The sequence below is a fragment of the Leuciscus leuciscus genome (genome assembly GCF_965113295.1).
Source record: "Leuciscus leuciscus genome assembly, chromosome: 21".
NCBI lineage: Eukaryota > Metazoa > Chordata > Actinopteri > Cypriniformes > Leuciscidae > Leuciscus > Leuciscus leuciscus.
Genome location: NC_138745.1, coordinates 12,477,060 through 12,499,545, shown reverse-complemented (window position 1 = coordinate 12,499,545; position 22,486 = coordinate 12,477,060). Strand labels below are relative to the sequence as shown.

The 22,486-nt window shown below is 39.2% G+C and overlaps 1 protein-coding gene across 2 annotated transcripts in view; it reads right to left on the bottom strand.

The window, feature by feature from the left end:
- Positions 1-6,279: 6,279 nt before the first annotated feature.
- The window catches only part of kcnh4b (potassium voltage-gated channel, subfamily H (eag-related), member 4b), a 48,570-nt gene continuing 32,363 nt past the window's right edge, over positions 6,280-22,486 (bottom strand). For both annotated transcript variants that reach the window (XM_082152686.1, XM_082152687.1), the window contains exons 8-17: positions 17,225-17,419; positions 15,836-16,035; positions 14,867-15,116; positions 13,217-13,431; positions 11,952-12,358; positions 10,312-10,412; positions 10,165-10,241; positions 9,407-9,668; positions 8,302-9,270; positions 6,280-7,583 (exon numbers count right to left, since the gene is read on the bottom strand). In XM_082152686.1, coding sequence (XP_082008812.1) covers positions 8,582-9,270; positions 9,407-9,668; positions 10,165-10,241; positions 10,312-10,412; positions 11,952-12,358; positions 13,217-13,431; positions 14,867-15,116; positions 15,836-16,035; positions 17,225-17,419 — 2,396 coding nt within the window. In that variant the 3' untranslated portion in view covers positions 6,280-7,583; positions 8,302-8,581. The remainder of the gene's footprint in view (positions 7,584-8,301; positions 9,271-9,406; positions 9,669-10,164; positions 10,242-10,311; positions 10,413-11,951; positions 12,359-13,216; positions 13,432-14,866; positions 15,117-15,835; positions 16,036-17,224; positions 17,420-22,486) is intronic.

Below are 22,486 nucleotides of genomic sequence, written 5' to 3'. Positions count from 1 at the left end.
AAAATAGGCTATAGCAAATTCAGACCAACTGCTGGTCTACTCAGAGAAAAAGCCCTTTCTGGGCTCTTCTGTTGTGCCGAGCCATTCGTTAGTCTAGTTGTTTGATGAGGAAATGAAATATAGCCTATAGTTGCAATACACAATTTTTGTAAGCTCCGTGCAACAGCGGACTATTATTACTAGAATATTAGAAATCTAATACTCAAGCTGTTTTCTCATTTTTCTACTCTTAATATTAAATAAAAAAACGACTGAACGAAAGATACACGGATTCTCTTGAACCACCACCGCGTTTGTGGCAGAAAACTACTGCAGTGCAGCCAAAATGCTCTGTTCGACTTATCTGAGATCCTTTACTCTTCCCTGTGGATGACCTGTGACCTACTTTCTGTAAGATCTGAATTTTTGAACTTGAATTTTTGAACTTGAATTTTTGAACTTGAATTTTTGAACTTGAATTTTTGAACTTGAATTTTAGAAAACTGAATTTGAAGTTACGAATTTCTTCATCTTGAAAACTTGAATCTGTATTTTTTTAAACTGAATATTTGCAGTATACGAATTCAGAACAAAAAAACTAGCTGTTGGAAAATACATGTCTATAAAATTCAGCCATAAAAACATTTCAGTTTGTTAAATTTCAAATGTTCAATATTCGTTTTAAAAAAATCAATTCAGAACTATTTAAACTACCACCTAAAATTCAATTTTGTTAGATTTCACTTGCAAATAATTCAAATTTACACAATTCAAATTCAAATCGTTTTGTCATATTATAAGCTCCATAGATATGTAGCAAATTAAACTATGTATTTTTCATAACATGCTTTGAACAACATAAATAAAAAACAACGTCAGAAATAATTCTGGCCTGTCTGTTGTTGATCAACCATTGGACAAAATGGCATTATTCTAATATTATATTATATTATATTATATTATATTATATTATATTATATTATATTATATTATATTATATTATATTATATTATATTATATTATATTATATTAATTATATTATATTATATTATATTATGTATCTCTTTTTTCAGTTAATGTTTGGTTACACTTTTACAAGTGTCCTTGTTACAATGCAATTGTACATCTAAATACTGAGTAATTTTACTTTATTGTGTATTTTAGGGTTATCATAAGGGTTTGGTTTAGGGTTAGTTGTTGTATGTAATTGTGCATAATTTACTGTTATTACTGCAGTAAGTACATGTAACAAGGACACTGTAAAATAGTGTTACCTAATGTTGAATTTTTTTTTTTTTTGTAAATGCCTGACAATCATGCCAGTAAAGCTTTGACACTATATGTGACTTTCTGTAGGCCTATGTGAATAGGTGGCGATAATTGACCACCGTTTTGTCTTATTAGCATGTCATTAAATCATCAATTCAAGTGCAACAATGGACCTGAACGTAACAATTTCACTTTTACGATTCATTCAAAAGCATTGATTCATTAGCTAACAAAGCACCACTAATTATATCTTTATAATTATTCTTAGTAATAATATATCATTTCTAGAATAAATGAAATGAAATATTATGATATAAATTTTTAATTCCTGCAAAGAGAAGGAAAAACTGTGGCATTGTGGAAGAAAGTCATTCATTAAAAGTTATGTGCTCTCATATTTATTAATTTTCATTTTTGATTGACCATTCTTTTTTTATTATATTATTATGGTATGGTTGTATCACAAAAAAAACGTTCTCCCACTTATCAACTCCATTTATCTGCTGGTAATAATGCTCTGAAGCCTTTTATTCTGAGACGCAATGATGTTCTCTTTCATAGGTTCACTCATGACAATGGGAAATGCCCTTGGGGCGGTGCTGATTGTCTGAACCCGTATAGAATCACGCCAATATACTGGCTTTTGGCGCGGGCGCCGCCTTCAGCAGCACTAAGTAACTCGCTCTTGATATAGTGAACGCACCATCTGCTCCTCAGATTTTCCAAATGCCTCGGTCTGTCGCATGCTCGCAAGGCTATTTATGGCGCCCCTGGCTGCAGGTTTTGTGAGAATTTTAACCATAAAAACTAACCGACGCGAGGCTTGCTTGCTTGTTTTCTTGCTTTGAGATGGATTTATCCACTCTCCCCCGTTGCTCTGTGGCAATGAATCGGCTAAGGCCCTTCATGAATCCGAGGCTCGAGGATAAGATGTCGAGTGCGAGGCTATGAAGAGCAAGCAGGCCGGTTTCTCCCTCTCTCTCTCGCCCAAGCGCTCGCACCGCACTGATTCTCCTGTGGAATTTCTCCATGATTATTATTTATGCCCCAGTCCAGAGGCACACAACGCTGTTTCCTTTGGAATGGAGGATATTTTATTTACTGTGGCATCTGATTCTGGGGATTTTGGGCCCGCGGCCGACACCCTCCCATCTAACGGTTAGGAAGGCTTCTATCGCTGCATGTCGGGGCATAGACCAGGTCCCCTTAGGTAGGCTCTTTCTGTGAGTGGGCCTTGCATGGACTTGTGAAGGTGTTTTTGCGACCCAGGCCTGGTTATGTCCCCAAAGTTGTATCCACATAATTTAGGCTCCATTTGCTTTGCCCTGTTCGGGCTTTAAAGGTGTATGTGGACTGCTCTGGCCAGTGGCGCAAGTCCTCTCAGTTGTTTGAATGTTTTTGGGCCGGCCACAGAGGGCTCGCTTCCTCTATTCACAAGATCTCTCATTGGTGAGAGATGCAATTTCTTTGGCTTATGAGGTGCGGAAGCTCCCTTCACCTCTGGGCATTAGAGCTCACTCTACTAGGAGTGTTGCATCTTCCCAGGCTCTTTCAAGGTTATGAGATGTATTATGTGAATGCTTGGCTAAAGAGATGTGTCTTTAGTCTTAGATTTAAACTGGGATAGTGCATCTGAGCTCCGACCATCATCAGGAAGGCTATTCCAGAGTTTAGGATCCAAATGCAAAAACGCTCCCCCTCCTTTAGTGGACTTGGATATCCTAGGTACTACCAAAAGCTTAGAGTTTCGTGACCTTAAAGAGTGTGATGGATAGAAGGGCGATATACGATTGTTATTAGGTAACTAATGTATATATGATAAAACTGGTGTTAAATTATCATATTTTCTTGACCCGGTAAGAACTCTAGCGGCTGCATATTGGACTAATTGTAGCTTGTTTATTGAGGATGCAGGACAACCGCCTAATAATGCATTTCATTAATCTAGTCTAGAGGTCATGAATGCATGAACTAACTTTTCTGGATCAGAAATAGATAGCATGTTCAATAGCTTAGTGATGTTTCTGAGGTGGAAGCCTGATCCATATCCATTCACAGATCTGTACATGCTTAATGACTGCTGTTTGTGACAACAATATATACAGATTTACCTACTGAGGTATAAATGAATGCATTGGTGAAAATTCTACATTTCAGGATCATGTATGCCTAGGTTAATCTGGAAGTAGTTTGAAAAGTAAATAATGCTGGTAAAAATTTTAAGTCAGTCTTCAATCTGCAAACTTTATACAATACAAATAAAAGTGGGCACCACAGGCCATACTGTGACTAGCTCTTATAACAACAGCCAATCACGTTGCTGGAACAGAATTTCGCCCAAACTGCAATTCCTGTAATGAATGGATAAAAGTATCATTGAGTTCAGTTACAGGTTCTGAAAAAGTGTTGTGAAAGAAGGTAAATTCATTTGGATACAGTAACAATGACAACAAGCTTATGACCCTCAGGTTGAAGATTAACAGAAAGGCTGTCAATTCATAAAGTAATCAGCTGTTTACTTACAAATAATTGACATACTGAACTCTATGAAGCCTCTCCTCCAATGACATCCATTCAAAAAGACAACCTGTTCTTAATCTTAAGGCATCTGATCATGAAATTATACCACAAAATATCATGCCGTGATGACAAAATCATTTTATGATAATACAATTTCCATGCCCTTTCCATCAGCATATTATTGAATGTTTCTCACTGAATGCAGTGGGTTTACCAGCAGTGTCGCAATAAAGATGCTAGAGGTCAATTTTGGCAAACTGTTGTACCAAAGTGATACTCATTGTTTTTTGGCTAATGTTAAAGGCTCTGATAGCAATGACATCCAAAGTGATAGAATATAATCATTACCTGCCAAAATGAGTATACATATGTAAGCTCGCGCTCGATCGGCCCAAAGCCGGCATCCGACCAGTGAGGAAGGTCTTTACGTGTTACTGTCTTTTTCTCGAGGCAAAGTATTTTTTGATTAAATGCAATACATTTGAATATGTATTCTCTTGTTATTTTATCTGACTCCATAAATGAAAAGGTTTTAATGATATCTGTGCATCATTAAATGTGAGCGAATCAGCTTGACTATTCTTTTTAACTCTTCAATGAAAATAATGTCAAAGTCAGTTAGAATAATCAAATGTGACAATTTATTATGTCAGGTAAATGTATCATGCCAATTACATAATCAATTCAAAGATAATCGATACAAAACATCAAATGCTCTGGAATAAAGAGAAGAGATGCAAACCTAACATTAAGATACACGATGCTAAATTCTTTGAGGTCCTTCAACATCATGGGCTCATCTGAGTAACAGAAGGCCCCGAACCCTTTGCTGCATTCCATTATATAGACAGAACCTCTTTCACATGGAAACATGTGCTAACAATGGAAATTTGCATTCAGATGTTACACCTTTTGGGGGTATGAGACCATTTGCCTGGAGACCAACCCTCCTTTGTGTGCCAGCTATCTCTAAACTCTTAAAACCTTATTACCTTTTGTTTTACTTATTTGGAAATGAGACATTTGTACCAGTCGCACTGAGACATTTCAAATGATACCAAAAATGTACAATACTCGATGATAATCATTCACTTTAAAACTATGTATTTTCTTGGGTGAATTCAGGTGATCTGAGTATGAGAGAGAGAGGGGGTGAGGGATTTGTCTCAAATGGTGAGTTCAAATGGTAATTTCCAGCAAGATCCTGTCTTCTCAGGGTCTGGTCGCTCCTTAACCAGACTGTCCGGAATTTTCTCATTTCTCAAGTCTTACACATACAAGCATATTATATTTATTACATCTGACATGCCTGTTCTGACCCACCCCAAAAAGACAGTTGTTTTAGTTCTGTGTAAATGAAAAGAGGCATCAGAGCAACCTGAAACTTTTGGTTATGATAGATTTATATTTTTATAATTTATATACTTTATGTATATAAAATAACATTAATTTCACCACATTATGCAATTATTGTGTATACATGTTTGCTACATTTGGGCAACATACAAACATGTTAATAAACAATGTCAGACCGTAGAGTACACCGCTCTACAGTAATTTGAAAGTGATTGCAGTACCAGTTTTGGCCACAATCTTACATACGGCTCCTTTAAATAAATTTGACAACACAGATACATTTTATAAGGTTATTATAAAAATGCCCTTATAAAGGTAAAACAATGCCCCATGGAAATAATTTTCAGGGGGGCAATATATTACCCCTTAATGCAAAAGTTAATTTCTGACCCTGCCCAAAACAGGTCAGGATTCTTCCTGTGCCCCAATCCAGCATGTTTGTCTTGTGGAAATGGAAGTTGAGACAACGATATTTAGAACATACTTAAGGAAAAACTCTTTTATTGGAATCCTCATAATGTAATATAATTGCATGCACAAAAACCAAGCAAATTTACAATTGAAATAAGTTACCATGCAAAATAAATATGGTAAAATAAGAAAAACTACCATTTTATAAAAGATGCACGGTTATATAAATGAGAACAACGAAAGAGTTTAACAATCAAGAGATGTTTTCTAAAACTGTCAATCAAATAAAAGCATTAACAGTCCTCTATACAGAATGATAAAAATCTGTATTTAGTATTCAGTGTCATAGTTTTGGACTAAAAAAAATCAGGTTTCCCCAGTCTGCCACTGCAATGCTACTTTTAAGACCACTCAAATGTTTAAACATTAAAGGATCAACCAAATAAAACGTTATTATTACATAAGGTGTCATTTGTTAACATTAGTTATACTGTACCTACTGGCCAATTTGAACATTTGCATACTCTTTTCAAAACTGTTAAACTTTTGTTCAAATCCTAACAGACAGAAGACAGAATTTTGCTAAATTGTACAGTAATACTATATATTATATTACGAACTATATTATTATTATTATATATAACTATATTACGAATCAAAAAAATAAAATACTATCAAAACAATTAGATGTAGATTAACACAGTGTTAGTCTTACAATTTTATTACTATCTATACAAAAGGGGAAAACTTAGAAATAATTTTGTACTGTAAAGTCAGTGTTTAAAAAAGAAGATATTTTACAAAAGAAAAGGTGTAATGCTCTTGTTTTCAGTGTTTATAGGTCATTGTTTTGAGTGGCAAAACAAATAATAAAAGTTGTTTAACTAAATTCTGTAGTAAATTTTCCCTTACTTAATGCATTAAATAAAACATTGCCAGTGACCAATATATTTGATTACACTTATTAATCTTAACAAATAATGTAAACAAATACAACTTTTGATTAAATTTTTTTTTAAGTAAATGTTGAAATTAACATCAATAAATGCTGTGGAAGTATTGGTTATTCTTAATTCCATGTTAAATAATGTAGTTAACTAATGTTAACAAATTAAACCTTATTGTAAAGTGTTACCACATAAACTGTAATTACATGCATAAGTCATAGTATTAGTCAATACATAGTCAATTATAATAGCTCCTAATCATTGCAGTGGTCACATATTGTGCAAATAAAAAAATCAACCCTGAGTCTCATTAATCCAAGTATTAAATTCAGTTATTTAGTGCAATAGAGTACTACTGGAATTCTGGCAGCAGATGTTTAAAGCATCACATGTTTTAATGGAATTCCAACAACATGCAAAATTCACAGATTTACCAATGACAGCATTACTCAGCATATTTTAAAATGCATACATTTTTAATAAGCTTTACTAATTTGTCATGCAGTATTTAGTAATTTCGTTGGCAATTGTGCATATAGATTTTAAAGTGGCTTTCTTTATATCTGTAAATTGGCTACATGAGGTCATCTGATTGAAATATTAAAATGAAGCTGGTCCATCACGGGCATAGATTATAGCAGTTTGTCAGAACAGTCTGCTGCCAAAACTATTCCTTAAGTGCACTTGACTGTTTTTTTATTTTATTTTATTTTTTATTACATGTCCCATCTGTATAAACAGTCAAGATCTACAGGAAAATGATAAATTATGTAAATGTTTTTAGATGTATGCAAACATTTAGAATATTCATTCAACATTTCAGAATACATTTTCTTTAGGAAAAATAATTAACAACTATACAAGTCAGGAGAAAAAAAAAGTACCATCTAAATCATAGTTTAATAAAAGTGATTCTTGAAATGTCTTTAAAATTATGTGAATTACAGCTGATGTCCACAGTAACAAACTAACAAGTTTAGTTTACTGTACTCATGAACACCTAGACAAAACAGTCATTTTTAGTAGAGTTGCTCTCCATTTAATGACATTGCATAGTTTTACAGTTTTTGAGAAAGTGATGGAATACCAGGAACCACGTTTCTGAAAAGAAAAAAAGCAGTTTTCAGATTAGTTTGCATTTAAATCCAGTGTGATGAGTGTGCTCAGATAATGGAAAATGAGTTCATATTTATGTACAGTCTGTAAGTTTGTAAAACTTATTAAAAAAGATTTCATAGAAACAACTTCAAACAGACAATTTTCAAAGAACCATCTCTTTAAAAATTTTTTTTTTTGTGTGTGTCCTGCATCGAGAACTGAGCAGAATTATGTCTGCAATTGAAGCGTTCACACACACATTCTTTCCTGCAAAATTACTGATTATTGTTTAGAGATAATGTGTTAACAGAACCAATTGAGAATACTGGTGAATCAGTTCTGGCTATTTCTACACTGTTTACAGCGTAGGCATTCAACCTTAGGTCTTCAAAAGTAAATCTTTTCATTGTGTCTCTTCGGAAGACTTGGATTACTTCATGAACTTTTTGATGCCTGAAATTTTTGGCTTTGGACGATGACAGTGACAAATGATGACAGAATATTACAAATATCTTCGTTTGTGTTTCAAACATGAATAAAAGTCTTGTGGATTTAAAATGACGTGGGTCATTAAATGATTGTTTTTCATAGAATGTGATCCACAGAATTATGTGTGATGTACATCAACTGAATAGGCATACTATTAACAATGATAATAGCTTCATTTATTGTGTCTGTGTGAGTGTCATTTGCATGAGTTGTTGTAGTTTTGTAAACTTACTTGGAAAGAACATCCGGCCCCCAGATTCTGATATTTTGTGGTTTTTCGTTTAAGACCAGCAGGTTTTAGAGGCTAATGCGGAGCCAAATTTTCAACACCAGAACTGCCTTTTTCTGCAGTACAACAGGAAAAGGTTAATTGCTGTGCTGCTAGTTCCCATTAATCATACTCATGAAGTTATGAAATTCACAATGAAAGGACTGTTGTGTCAATCGAAATTCAAACTGAAATTGTGGCTGCAGAATCTGTTTGAGTTGTCTTGATTTGAGTCTTTCTTATATCATTCTATCAGATCCAAGCACCATGTGGTCTCTGAGCTCTCCGATTGGCTTTGAAGTCCTGCACTGGATCCACTAGACCTGCTCTCTGATATCTCACCGTCTTCGCCCAGCCTTCGATTACCCAGTAGGCACTCCTCACTGGTGTGCTCTATCTCAGATGACTCCCCAAGAGAACAGTGAACACCCGATTCCTTTGGAGAAGGTGGAGAATTATCTGGTAGGAAAGTGGAAGGAACCACATTTTGGTTCTGATTGAGGGCCACTTCTGGAGTCTTGTTCACCTCACCCAGGGTTGGAGTGGAGTTGGAAAACGCTGGTTCTGTGGAAAGGTGTAGGTGTGAATATGAGCTAGGTGTGACCTTGCAGGACAAAGAGGAACCGCCCAAGTTTTGTGAAAGAAATGGATGCAAAACAGGCTGCGATTGGCTGATATTGGCATGAGCTCCAGCACAAACGCCCAGTGATAAGCCCTCTGCTCGGGGGCCTTCTCCAGGTTTTGGCCCATGGGTTCCTGGGCTGATGCCAAGGAAGGTGGAGCCAGTGGAGAAGTGATGGTGGCCGGTTGAGGAGTGGATGGAGCTCCAGTCATGGGAACAGGGGTCATTTGCTGTGACGGGACAGTGTTGATTAGACTCATGCTGGTGAAAGTGTCCCTGTTTCTCAGTGTGCTGAGCAAAACCAGATCCACCTGCACATACCAGAGAAACTTTTTAATCAAATGATGCCAAAGATTGTGTAAAGTCTCTTACAAAGTAAACTTGTGTAGAGAAATGTAAATAGTTTATTCAATGAAAAAACGAAAACTATACAGTTTTTGGTCATACCACCAGCTCTGCTATGACTCCATGATGTGGACCCCAAGTGACTCTCAGGGACAACATGGTCTTTGTGCTGCATGTGGATGCTGGAACCCAAGATGTAGGCCGGAGACAAACTGACAGAAGAATTGGACATCATGTGGACTCCATGGGGATAGGAAGACATAGGAGCTGCGTAATGACGAACGGCCATCTGTGCTTGCAGCAGGTGCATTATGTGATGCAGATCCTTTGTTAGAATTGACACTTCCTCTTTCAGATTGCCCATCTGGAGAGAGTTATAGAGTAATTGTATTAAAATATATTAAAAAGTAGTACATTGACATGGTATTTGAGGGTGTCGTGTAATATTTTCATGAACTGTTGGATTGATCTGGCATCTGTTGGATGATCATCTGTTGGGTCATCATTTACACTCAAGTTTTTCCCAAACCTGTATGAAATAATTTTTTACTGCTGAACACAAAAGAAGATATTTTGAAAAATATGACCAAACAGTTGATGGGCCCCATTGACTTCCATAGGGGAAAAAATACTATGGAAGTCAGTTGTTTGGAACAACTTGAGAGTGAGTAAAGGATGGCAGAAAATATATGGGTGAACTATCCCTTTAACTTCAACTGTTAATATAATAATGTTTGTAACCTAATGTGTGTCCTTCATTTTCATTTGAATGCACCTCATGCCAATTCTGATTACTGAGCTTATAAACGTTTTAGAAGGATTTAAAATCTGAGTTTAGGAATGATAGAATGTCACTGTACCTTCTTGTTGAGTTGGGTAATGGTCTCTCTCACTTCTTTTGTCTCCTGAAGCAGTGAAGCATTCACCTGACCAGACCCTGAAATAAAACAAAGAAGCAATGACCCAAATGATCTGTTACTTAGATACTAAGATTAAAATAGTCTTACCGTCCAGTGTCTTACTACCCAATGATGTCACTGTTTTGCCAGTTTTGTCCTCCACATTGAAATGAAATGCATGTCCGTTGTCCTCTATACCATCTACAACTCTATAAAAAGCCATACAGTCAGTTACAGAGTCTTTTACGAAATATAAATTGTACAAAAACTCTACATTTCTTTAAATGACTCAATAAAATGCAATTATTGATTAAAACTGACTCATACATGCCTTTCATTTTCAACCTTAAGTACCTTAAGGACCAAAGTTGCCCAGCCCTGATCTAATACCATTAAATTCCCCATCAAATCAGAGTTAGACTTTTATGTCTTTATGCAGATGTAAACCAACTTGTAGCAGATATTTAAAATGTACAGTTTTGTACACTTTCTCTTCACTTCAGTTTTTGAGCTTCAGAGCTATGGCACGAATGCCAAAAATGTTGCTTCTTTAAAAAAAAAATAGGAAATACTACAACACAGGAAAAAGAAATGTATTCATCAAACCATTTAATGGGGTCTTTAAGATGATGTAATACAGTTTTTACAGTTGGACCTATTTCTCAATACTTAAGTCACTCTTCACACAGCACAACATCAGTCAAGTCAAGTCACATTTATTTATATAGGCCTAGCACTTTTTACAATACAGATTGTTTCAAAGCAGCTTTACAGAGATAACAGGAACATAATGAAAAAAAGTTTGTTTCCAGAAGAAAATAGCATCACAGTCCAGCTTAAGTAAGTTCAATGATGTTTCATTTTTGTTTAAAAAAAAAAAGTTAATTTAGTTAATTTATCTATATATAGCCGCTCTGGAGTAAACCGTGATGTCATTGTCCAGCTCAGTTCAGTTCTTGTGTAATGGTGTCAATGCAGGCAGAGCAATATTATTGTTGAATATTAAATTAAATGTTAAATTTAATGTCCCAAACTAACCAAGCCAATCAGTCTATGTGGGCTAAACTGTGGACAATTTTCCATTGCTTTGACCCAAAATACATTTAATAACTACATCTTTCAAATTACATGAATTCAATTCTCACTTAGACACAACTACCACCAAAACTCTTATTTACCACAGGCACGTTTACATGCTTAAACTCAAGTTCAAAATACAAAACTGAACAAGACTACCATATTGAAATGTATGAAATAGGCCTACTATTAAATATATTACATTAAAAATTAAATTACATTAAAGCAATTAGCTGAACACGTACATGGTTGTTAGTCTTTCAATTTCATTACCATCTATAAAAAAGGTGACGACTTAGGAATAATTTGAACTGTAATGTAAACATGGATCACGTAACACACTGCAGTTAATTACAAACAGTAGATAGTCATTCTTGTTTTGTAAAGGCATTGTGTACCGGTTAGTGTTTATGTACCTGTTAGTGTTTAGAGTAACAAAGAATGTTTGTTGGTTGACAACCTTTGCTAGTGTTATGGAAGAATGACTTAATTTGAGACATGAATGAAGTGTTTTGGTGGTTTTAGTGCATTTTGGATGTGAAATTTACTGCTGTGCCAAACTGAAATTTGGTAAGGAAAACTGTGCGAAGAGTTTTGAAAAAGTGATCTAAGTATTGAGAAATGTGTCCTAGTGATTGTAAAAATCTGTAAATCTTAAGACTGTTTGTTACCTTGGACTAAGATCTGGTGGTCCAAAGCAGTTGAAAGTGGGGATGAGCAGTTTGGCAGGTTTGCGTCCTGTACCTTCAGAATCTGTCTGTGTCCTATGGCTGGGTTTAGGTGTAGATGAGGGAGGATGGGTTTGTTTCTGTTCTTTGGTCTGTGGTTTAGGGGAGGGGTTTGGACTCCAACCCCTGACAGGTGAACGGCAATGTCTCAGGGCATTGAATTGCAGTAACTCCTCCCCTAAAAGGTTACTCAAGGATGTACGTCGCACTGGGCTGCCCAGATTTGGCAGAAGAAGATTCCGGCATGTATTGGAAGAAGGTGGGATGTGGAAGTACTTGTTTGCATCATCAGCCTTTTCTACAATGGATGGACGCTTATTCTCAGTTGATGCACAGGAATCTGGGTAGTTCTGCGGCAGGGAGAAGACAAAGAAATGACAACAGTGGTTACATTTTTGGTGGTTACACCAAATCAAAAAAGCTTTTTTTCCTTTTTTTTCCTGTTTTTCTTTGTATTCTGCTATAACAATATGAAAAAGACAACAGATACTGTGAAGACTGCTGAATCGTTTTCTCCCCAAACCTTCGCTCATGTCTCTCTCCTGGTTTGTTTTCACACGGGTGCTATACATTTTCAAATATCTATTAGCATTATTTACTGAAATGTTTCTAAAGCATTTATCTTTCAAAATTAGGGAAAGCACTTTGAAATATCCATCAGTTCCAATTAATTAACGTTTTTGATTAGTGGAATAAAACACGTTACATTAGACATACATGTTACTACAGTAATACTTAACACTCATATGAGATTTTGCTTTTTATTCATGGTCTCCTAAAAATAATTTGTTAATACTATTACACTTAAAATACATTGACTACTTTAATTTTTTTTCAAAAATTATGATAAAATGTTTAAAACATTGAATAAAGTCCATTGGTGTTTCACCCTTTACTGTACTGGTCTGAATTAGCATTTTCAGTAGGACGCTTAAAGGCCTGTTTACACCAACGCACAATTGTATGGAGAGGTGTTCTAATCTCTTTTCCATTCCACTAAGAAAAAAAAACTGCCTAAACAATAAGATTTGCTCTTTTGGTCATAGAGCCTGTTACATAAAGACTGGGCACTCACAAACAAGACTATTTTGTGACAGTGACATGCAAGTACATGAATCATTTAAAAAAAAAAAAAACTATATGACAGATTTGATTATGATAATTATGACTATGTATGTAAGTATGTGTGTTAGAGATCATAGCCATACCTCAGTCTCACTGCCCTCTCTCAGATTATATGTGAGGTTACAGTGGATGTCGGTAGTAAAGATGCTGGCATACTCAGGATATAGTTCAAGAACATCACTTAAACCTTTCACACTGATGTACTGCAGGTCACAATATGTCAGTGCCTTCACATCTGCATTTGTCTTGATCACATGATTCTTACTTGGCAGGTCTGAGCCAATCAGGTCTCCTTTTCCTGTAATGACATCAACGACATCAATGACATCGATTCCATATCAATCTAATGCTTAATGTTTTTTATCTATGTATAATACTATAGTTGTTAAAAGAATGTTTTGGGTTCAATATACTTTTTACAGTAATGCACTTACAAAGGAACTCTAAAGGGCAAGGTATTGCACTAGAATACACTACACATTGTTTAAAAAGTATAACAAGACATAGACTTACATTTAACATTAAACAATTCCGTAAACTAAACACTAAATTACACTTAACTATATAGACCATTAATCCCACTACTAGAAGTATATTTCTGACAACTGTACAGCATAAACAACACACATTTTTATACAAAATGTAACTGGTCCTACTCCCAACACTACCAACGGGATTCGAAACAGTGTCACAGGCATGGGAGGTGGGCGTGCTAACAAAGATGCTAAATTTGCCCATTGGCCTCCTAATCATCCCCATATGAACTGATTGACTTCATCACTCTGTCTCCTCTGGTGTGTGGTGGGCGTTCTGGTGTAATTATGGCTGCCGTCACATCATCTAGGTGGATGCTGTACATTGGTGGTGGTTGAGGAGATTCCCCATTCCATGTAACGCCCTTTGAGTGCCAAGAAAAGCGCTATATAAATGTAACGAATTATTATTACTAGCTTGACTCCGTTTCACTCAACCCTCTTAACCTTACTTCCATCCAAGTCACAGCACCAATTTAACTGGTCCAACTTGCACCGCTCTTGCACCATGGGAGGTGGGTGCGCTAACAAGGATGCTAAAGGCCACAGGATCTAATCCCTGCTACAATTTCGGCAATCCTATAAGATCATTACATCACACTGTACAACATGGATCTAATAAAGTTGGGTGCGACATGCATGTATGTAGACTGTACGGGGATGACACCTATTCAATCGTAGGCTATGAGTTAGTATAGAAGAATAAAACGTCATCAAGCATGCACTAGTGGTAAACAAATAGAGCAAGATGAATCGCACTTTGGCAATTGTGGTTTTTATGTGCGCTGAAAAAAAGTAAGTGAAAGGGAGAATATGGACGCAGTCATGGCTAGGGAAAAGAGGCCAACATGGAGCTTGAGGTAATAGTTTTGTCGCTTGATCAACAGAATTTCATGTTGCATTTTTATTGGCTAGTCAGTAGGTCGTAGCAGCAAACACACTTGATTTTAATTTGTTTTCACAAACTGGAGAACAGTTGAAAGTGGTGTTGTGGTAATTGACAGCATGTCACACATGCTGTACATTGATCCTGAAACATTCCTTCAACATACTGTTTATTAGTACTATTACACTGTGCCAGTTGCATTAGTAAATCAGGTGATGTGTTCAGAAGGAAAGTCAATATAGAATGTAGAAAAAACAAGTAAAAAGGTAACAAAGCATCAAAGAAATGTTACAAACCCAAAGTGTGTTACAAACCCAGAATAGCCAAGACCATGTTGTCCTTTAGAACCTCCAGTGACCCAGAACAGACAAAGTAGTTGGCCTGCAATGCGTCCCCCTGTCTGATGAGATATTCTCCCGGCGTACAGAAAGAGGTTTTGATGTGAAGGGAGAGAGAGCGCAGGCAACCCCTACTAGCACCCTCAAACACAGGCAGTTGCAGGATGTCTTTGTTTAAGTGCATGGCTATGTCAGCACGTAACTCATCAGGAAAGTCACGCAAGAGCTGCAGAAAAGACAGAAAACCTCCTTTACAATTGTTTGAAAAGAATTATATAAAACAAAATATAATTGTTGTTGTTTATGTTGGTTCAGAGTTCCTCTGGCTGGAGAATGCATTAAAATATTCCTGTCACAAACCCATCTCAGAGTGCCTACTAAACCCCCTCTCCCTCTCCCCCTCCCGCCAAAAAATACAGGAAAGCTTGTAAGGCTTGCAATGCCCCACTCGAGTGAGAGCTCATTCAAAAGATATGGGCAACATCTGCCTGATAGCGGGCTGAGCTTCACCAAACATGCCTCCAGTTACTCTTAAACTCAGTTACAAGGGAACGAAGCTTTGCCTAAGCTGGACACATTAGAGTGCTTGAATATTTGTATCGAGCATATCACTCTCTGTCCTTCAGTCCAAAGTACCTGTTCCCCACCACTTTCTATAGATCACAGCTACTGATGCAATGTCTTGATCTGAATTTCTAAAGAGTTCATGAACACAAAATGAGCACTTCATCATATGATGCATGGCCGTGGATTAGTATGACTGCCATCAAATGCTAGGAACCATAGTTACCTAACACAAATTTATTATTAGGAAATTTAAGAGAAATATGTAGATTTTAAATAAGTATATTTAGCTGTTTATAAGAAAAAATGTGTTCAAAATGTAAAAAAAAAAAAAAAGGAAAAAAGATATCCCTGCATAGATAAAACCAAGGACAATCTCACCTCATTGACATCAATGCCATTATTCACAGACCAGGTGGTCTGGAAATATTCCAGCATGCGTTGTTTCAGCTGCCGTGGCAGCCGGTGAACACGAATGAAGTCCTTCAGATCTTTCATGCGCGTGTGATATTGTGAGCGACGTGAGTACATGCGCTGGATGATGGCTGTCACATTCCCAAACACCACAGCGTGCATGAGAGCTGTGTTTGAGAAAGAACCAATATGATTTATGATCTAGCAAATAAGCGACAAGGTCGTTAAACAGGCTAATGTAAAAAATGTAATGTTAAACATGCAAACCTGTACAATACTATGAAAAAAGTAAGTGATCCTGTTTTTGGCTGTTATTAGGAGGTTCTGGCTGCGGATGATTTTATGTTCACATGGTGAAAATTATTGTGTTAATTGTGTTCAGTTTGTGCGGATCAAGGGTCATGAAACACTCAATTACATTTTCAGAGATGTTAACAAAGATGTTTGTGTTACATCATAGAAGATTTTTTAAATAGATATAAAATCCTAAATCTCGATTAAAATCGACATAAGATGTGTCTCATTTTGAAGACTTCATTATTGCTCTTCTTCAATGAGACATCCTCAATAATCTATGCGGCTGACAAATTCTACCTCTGTATGATAATGAGACACAGCAAACACGTCACTGTCACAGGATGTGACGTTTTGAAGCACTGTATACTTCAATGATCGTCTGTGTCTTATAACTAATCGTGAGACTGAATGTCCTTATCCTGAGAAGACATTTTCGCAATTATACATGACAGCCTGTGGCGATTTCCTATGACTTGCACTTTAGATCATGTACAGCAGTTGAGAGATGCATTCATGGGTCTCAAGTAAATAGTATTTGTTTCTGCGGTCTAAGACTTCAAGATGATTGCATGGCTTTCCCCGCAGTCATTGTTCCCATGTAATTGATTACATTTCAGTGTGTCATAAATTCTTGTCCATAGACGCTGAGTCTCTGACATAAATGCAATTCATCCATAAGTGTAACCAGTCTTTAAATCTCCTTGAGAATAACATTGCACTGACACTGCAAACAGCATAAACCTACTGTTTGGATATTCAAATTAGTGTTTTGTGAAAAACTGTAAAATAGTGTTAAATTAAGTGTTTTCTGTTACTCTTTAGGATAACGGTCTGTAATATGGAAACAATATTAACTAATCAGTAATAGCCAATTAGTTACCTACTGCATAGTTACCTATTAATGACAGACCATTATTGAAAGTGTTGCTGTGTTTAAGCAATTGTCAAATACTGTAAAAATGGAGCAGCATGTTGTGATGGAACAGAATGAGATATTCCAAAGTGCTTCCACGAATGAAATTGTATAGAATTTTGAGGAGGAATTCTGTTACTGCTTACCTCCAATGAGCATAGTACAAACAGAAAAGATCTTCTCAGCATCAGTGTTGGCACACACATTGCCAAAGCCCACACTGGTCAGACTGCTCAAGGTGAAATACAGAGAGGCGATGTAGGCACTGCGAACTGAAGGACCGCCAACTGTACTGTTCAGATAGGGCTTGTCTAAACGTCTGCCCAACTCATGCAGCCAACCTGATGTAAAGAAAGAAACAAATGTTAAACTGCATGTCAGCGCTGCACAATTTGGCCAAAAACTCATATGGCAATTATTTTGTTAAACAGAAAATTGTGATCTCCAGAATGTGGAACAAAGAGAACACACCCTGCCCTGCCAGTAGAAATAGTTGTTTTTTAAGAGTGTTCAACCTTCACAAAAGTAAAGTAAGAGTAAACTATTTACAAGAATCAACCAAGAAAATTTTCAGTGACCACAAAGTCAGAGTTAAAAAATGCTCTATGCATTCATATTATAATGGTGATTATGATGATAAAATAGAATATGTATTATAATTTATTGTACAGTACATTTTTAGTAAAATTGCAATACTATTTACTAATATTTATTTATTTTTTAAATAGTATTTATTTCAACATTTAACCATCAAGCTTTTATTTTGGTGGAAAACTGCATGGAGACTTCAAATATACACTTTTATTTAAATGTAAGTGTTAATTTGACAAAAGGTACATGTACATGCTTCTCATTACAAACGTGCTAAAAATGCTCTATTCACAAAATTGTTGGAACGATATAAATGGTAGAAATTAACCTGGCATGTTGCGTACCCAAATGCATGTTATAAGTGCAGAGATAACTGTGAACTGAACTACTTGTTGTGAGACAGTGTTTCAGCCAGAAGACATCTCACCTCTATGTACCTACAGACCAATTTGCACATTTACATACTGTACTCATTTCAAAACTGGTAAGCATAATACAAATCTAAAAACATTTTAGTGCATTTTGGATGTGAAATTTACTGCTGTACCAAGCTGAAAGTTGGTAAGGAGAACTGTGTGAGGAGTTTTGAAAAATTGACCTAAGTATCGTAAAATATGTCCTCGAAATGGTAAAAATCTGTAAAAAGAGACTGTTCCCACGGTTGACATTGAGGCACAAAATGGGTGGATAGTTGAGTAGCAGTCCCCTATGTTTACATAGCAGAGCCTCTAACTGTGGCATTTTCAACCAATGGTCAAGGAAGTTCAGAACATGAACGCTGCTCAATGTGCACTTTGAGTGAATTAGCTTTTTAGCACTTCTGGTTGCATCATCTTGTGTTCAGTGGGTTTTTGGTTAAATGCATGAAATAAGGTCTGTGGTTAACACACATTCAAGATATCACACATTTTATTGTACAACATAAAATACATTCGTAACACCCAACTCATGTTTTTTTTAAAACTTTTTCTTGTCTTGAAGAAGGCAGTTGAACAAGTGGCTGGTACTACAGAGGTTGTAGGGACATTAAATGACAGGTAGCCTACACTCACAGCTTTCACAGCCTCATTGTGTTTTTAATCACGCTCTTGCAAAACTATATTAATTCAAATATTTCAGGGAAATGTTTTTTTTAAGTAAAAACTTGAACAGGTACAGTGATTTTTGTATAACTAGTGGTCCAATACATTATTACAGAACATGTACACAGGACATAAAGTTTACTGTGCGCAAACAACCGAAGCGTATGCCCACACTACTTGAAACCTGCATTGAATTCTCTTTCATGTCTTCTTGAGCTCGAACTGACGAATTCACACAAAATTATGTAAAAACGCCCATCTTGGAGAGAAAACATAGTTGGTTATGTCTTAATTGAATGTAAACAGTTGAGATAAAAAACTTAATAAATCTGCTGCAGTTCTTTAATGTTAATCAAACAACAAAGAACAAAAAAATCACTCACTGCTCTTGACTGAATGACTTTCGTAACTTTAATAATGATTCATCTATATTTAATTAAAATGCTGCATATGGAGTAACACTGGGGTGTCCAGCCGCAGGTGGAATATTTCAACCCCAGGGGTGGCAAGGTGGCTTGCAGAGGGAAAGACACATGCTCAGAGAGGCTTACAGTGGAAATACATATGTGGGGGTCGCCCAGAGGGGGAACCATGCACATGGAGGCACCTAGCCAAGCGCGAAAGCTGCCGGTGGCATAACTCTGGCGTTGACGTCGACAGTGCTGGAGGAGACTCAGGGCTTATTAGGCTCACCTGAGGAGAATATCGCACGTATCCCGTCCGTGGAGAGGAATGGCGAGCAAGCGAAGACACCTAAGCAGAATCTAGTACCGGCTAGTTGAAGCGAGTACATGAGAAGAAACTGGCTCCACTCTGAGATTATAGAATCTCGCGAATGTGTTAGGTGTCGCCCAGCCTGCAGCTCTACAAATCTCTGTTAGCGAGGCGCCATGCGCTAGAGCCCAAGAGGATGCCACACTCCGAGTGGAGTGGGCCGTCACACCAAGGGGGCATGGTCGACCTTGCTGCTGGTATGCCAAAGCAATGGCGTCCACTATCCAGTGGGACAACCTTTGCTTAGAGAGAGCCTTTCCCTTCAGCTTCCCACCATAACAGACAAAGAGCTGGTCTGAGATCCTGAAACACCGCGTTCTGTCTACGTAAGCACGGAGGGCGCGTACTGGACAGAGCAGTGCCAAGGCTGGGTCTGCCTCCTCCAAGGGCAGCGGTTGCAGGTTCACTACCTGGTCTCGAAAGGGTGTGGTAGGAACCTTGGGCACATATCCAGGCCGGGGTCTCAGGATCACGTGAGAGTTAGCCGGCCCGAATTCCAGGCACGCTTCGTCAACCGAAAATGCCTGCAGGTCCCCTAGCCTCTTGATGGAGGCCAATGCAACCAGGAGCGCTGTCTTAATTGACAGGAACTTAAGCTCCACTGATTGCAGAGGCTCAAAAGGAGCACTCTGCAGGGCAGTTAAAACCACTGAGAGGTCCCAAGAGGGTACGAGGGGAGGACGAGGAGGATTCAGTCTCCTCGCTCCCCTCAGGAACCTGATGATCAGGTCGTGCTTTCCCAGAGACTTACCATCAACTGTGTCGTGATGTGCGGCAATGGCGGCAACATACACTTTCAGGGTGGAGGGAGACAGCCTTCGCTCCAACCCTTCTTGCAGGAAGGAAAGCACGACACTGATTGGGCATTTCGTGGGATCTTGATGGGTTCACCGAACACCAGTTGACGAAGAGGTTCCACTACAACGCATAGGCATGTCTCGTGGACGATGCTCTAGCGGAAGTGATGGTTGCCACCACCGCTGGTGGTAGGGTACTCAAACCTGCCTCGTCCCGTCCAGGAGCCACACGTGGAGGTTCCAAAGATCGGGACGAGGGTGCTAAAGGGTGCCCCGTCCCTGAGAAAGCAGGTCCTTCCTCAGGGGAATTGGCCAGGGAGGTGCTGTCGCGAGGAGCACTAGTTCTGAGAACCAGTGCCAATATGGGGCAACCAAAATGACCTGCTCCTCGTCCTCCCTGATCTTGCGCAAGGTCTGCACAAGGAGGCTCACTGGGGGAAACGCATACTTGCGTAGGCCCCGCGGCCAGCTGTGCGCCAGTGCATCCGTGCCGAGCGTGCCCTCGGTCAGGGAATAAAACAGGTCGCAGTTGGACGAGTCGTGGGAGGCAAACAGGTCTGATCCCAAATCGAACTGATCCCAAATCAGCTGGACCAACTGGGGATGGAGTCTCCATTCTCCAGCGAGAGGCCGAAGCCGAGGCAGCTCGTCAGCCGCCTGGTTCAGGTCTCCCGGGATATAAATGGCTCGGAGCGACCTCAGATGCTTCTGACTCCATATGAGGAGGTGGCGAGCGAGTTGCGACATACGGCGGGAGCGTAGACCACCTTGATGGTTGATGTACGCTACAGTCGCGGTCTTGTCTGATCGGACTAGTACGTGCTGACCCTTGAGCAACGCACGGAAGCGGTGCAGGGCGAGACGTACAGCCAGCAACTCGAGGCAATTGACATGCCAAAGGCGCTGGGGTCCTGTCCAGGAGCCCGCGGCAGAATGTCCATTGCACATGGCGCCCCAGCCTGTGGTGGAGGCATCTGTTGAAACAACAACATGCCGGGAAACTCGTTCTAAGGGCACTCTGGCCCGTAGAAAACTGAGGTTCGACCACGGGGTGAAGGTCTGACGGCAGCCCGGAGTCACTGGAACTCGGAGCGTGCCGTGATGCCATGCCCACCTCGGGACTCGATCGCGAAGCCAAAGCTGAAGCGATCTCATATGAAGCAATCCGAGCGGCATTACTGTGGCTGCGGATGCCATATGCCCCAGGAGCCTCTTAAATAGTTTCAGTGGAACCGCACTCTTGTCCTCGAACTGGCGAAGACAAGTCAGCAGTGACTGCGCGCGCTCGCTCGTAAGCTGCGCGCACATGGCGACCGAGTCGATCTCCATACCGAGAAAAGAGATCCTCTGCACGGTGCAGAGTTTGCTCTTCTCCCAGTTGACCCGAAGGCCCAGACGAGCTAGGTGCCGGAGCACTAGGTCCCTGTGTTTGTAAACCTGGTCTCGAGAGTGAGCTAGGATAAGCCAGTCGTCGAGATAGTTCAGGATGCGAACACCGTGTTCCCGGAGGGGAACAAGGGTTGCCTCGACGACTTTCGTGAAGACGCGAGGAAACAGGGCTAGCCTGAATGGGAGAACCGCGTTTTTTTTTTGGTCGAGAACTGTTGGGCGAAGTCCTCGAGAGGCCGGCCTGGGATATGGGGGTGTCGAGCAGACGAGTCTACTCGGCCTCCCGCATATCAGCCAGGTTCAGCCACAGGTGTCTCTCCTGGACCACAGTTGAGGACATCACCTGACCCAGGGAGCGTGCGGTCACCTTCGTCGCTCGGAGAGCAAGGTCGGTGGCGGCACGCAGCTCATCAAAGAGCCCTGGGTCAGTCCTGCCCTCGTGCATGTCCCTGAGCATCTGGGCCTGGTAGACCTGCAAGATGGCCATGGCATGCAAAGAGGCAGCTGCCTGTCCCGCCGCACTGTAAGACTTCGCCACCAGGGTAGACAAAAATCTACAGGCTTTGGATGGGTGCTTAGGGTCACCACGAGAGGAAGCGCTTGCCGGACACAGCTGCATCGCGACAGAACGCTCCACCGGGGGAACCCCAGTGTACCCACAAGCAGCAGCCTTATTGAGGGGAGGAAAGGCGGAAGAGGTCGACGAACGATCGCGGGAAGACAATGGTGTCTTCCAGGACCGCGTGACCTCCTCATGCACATCCGGGAAGAAAGG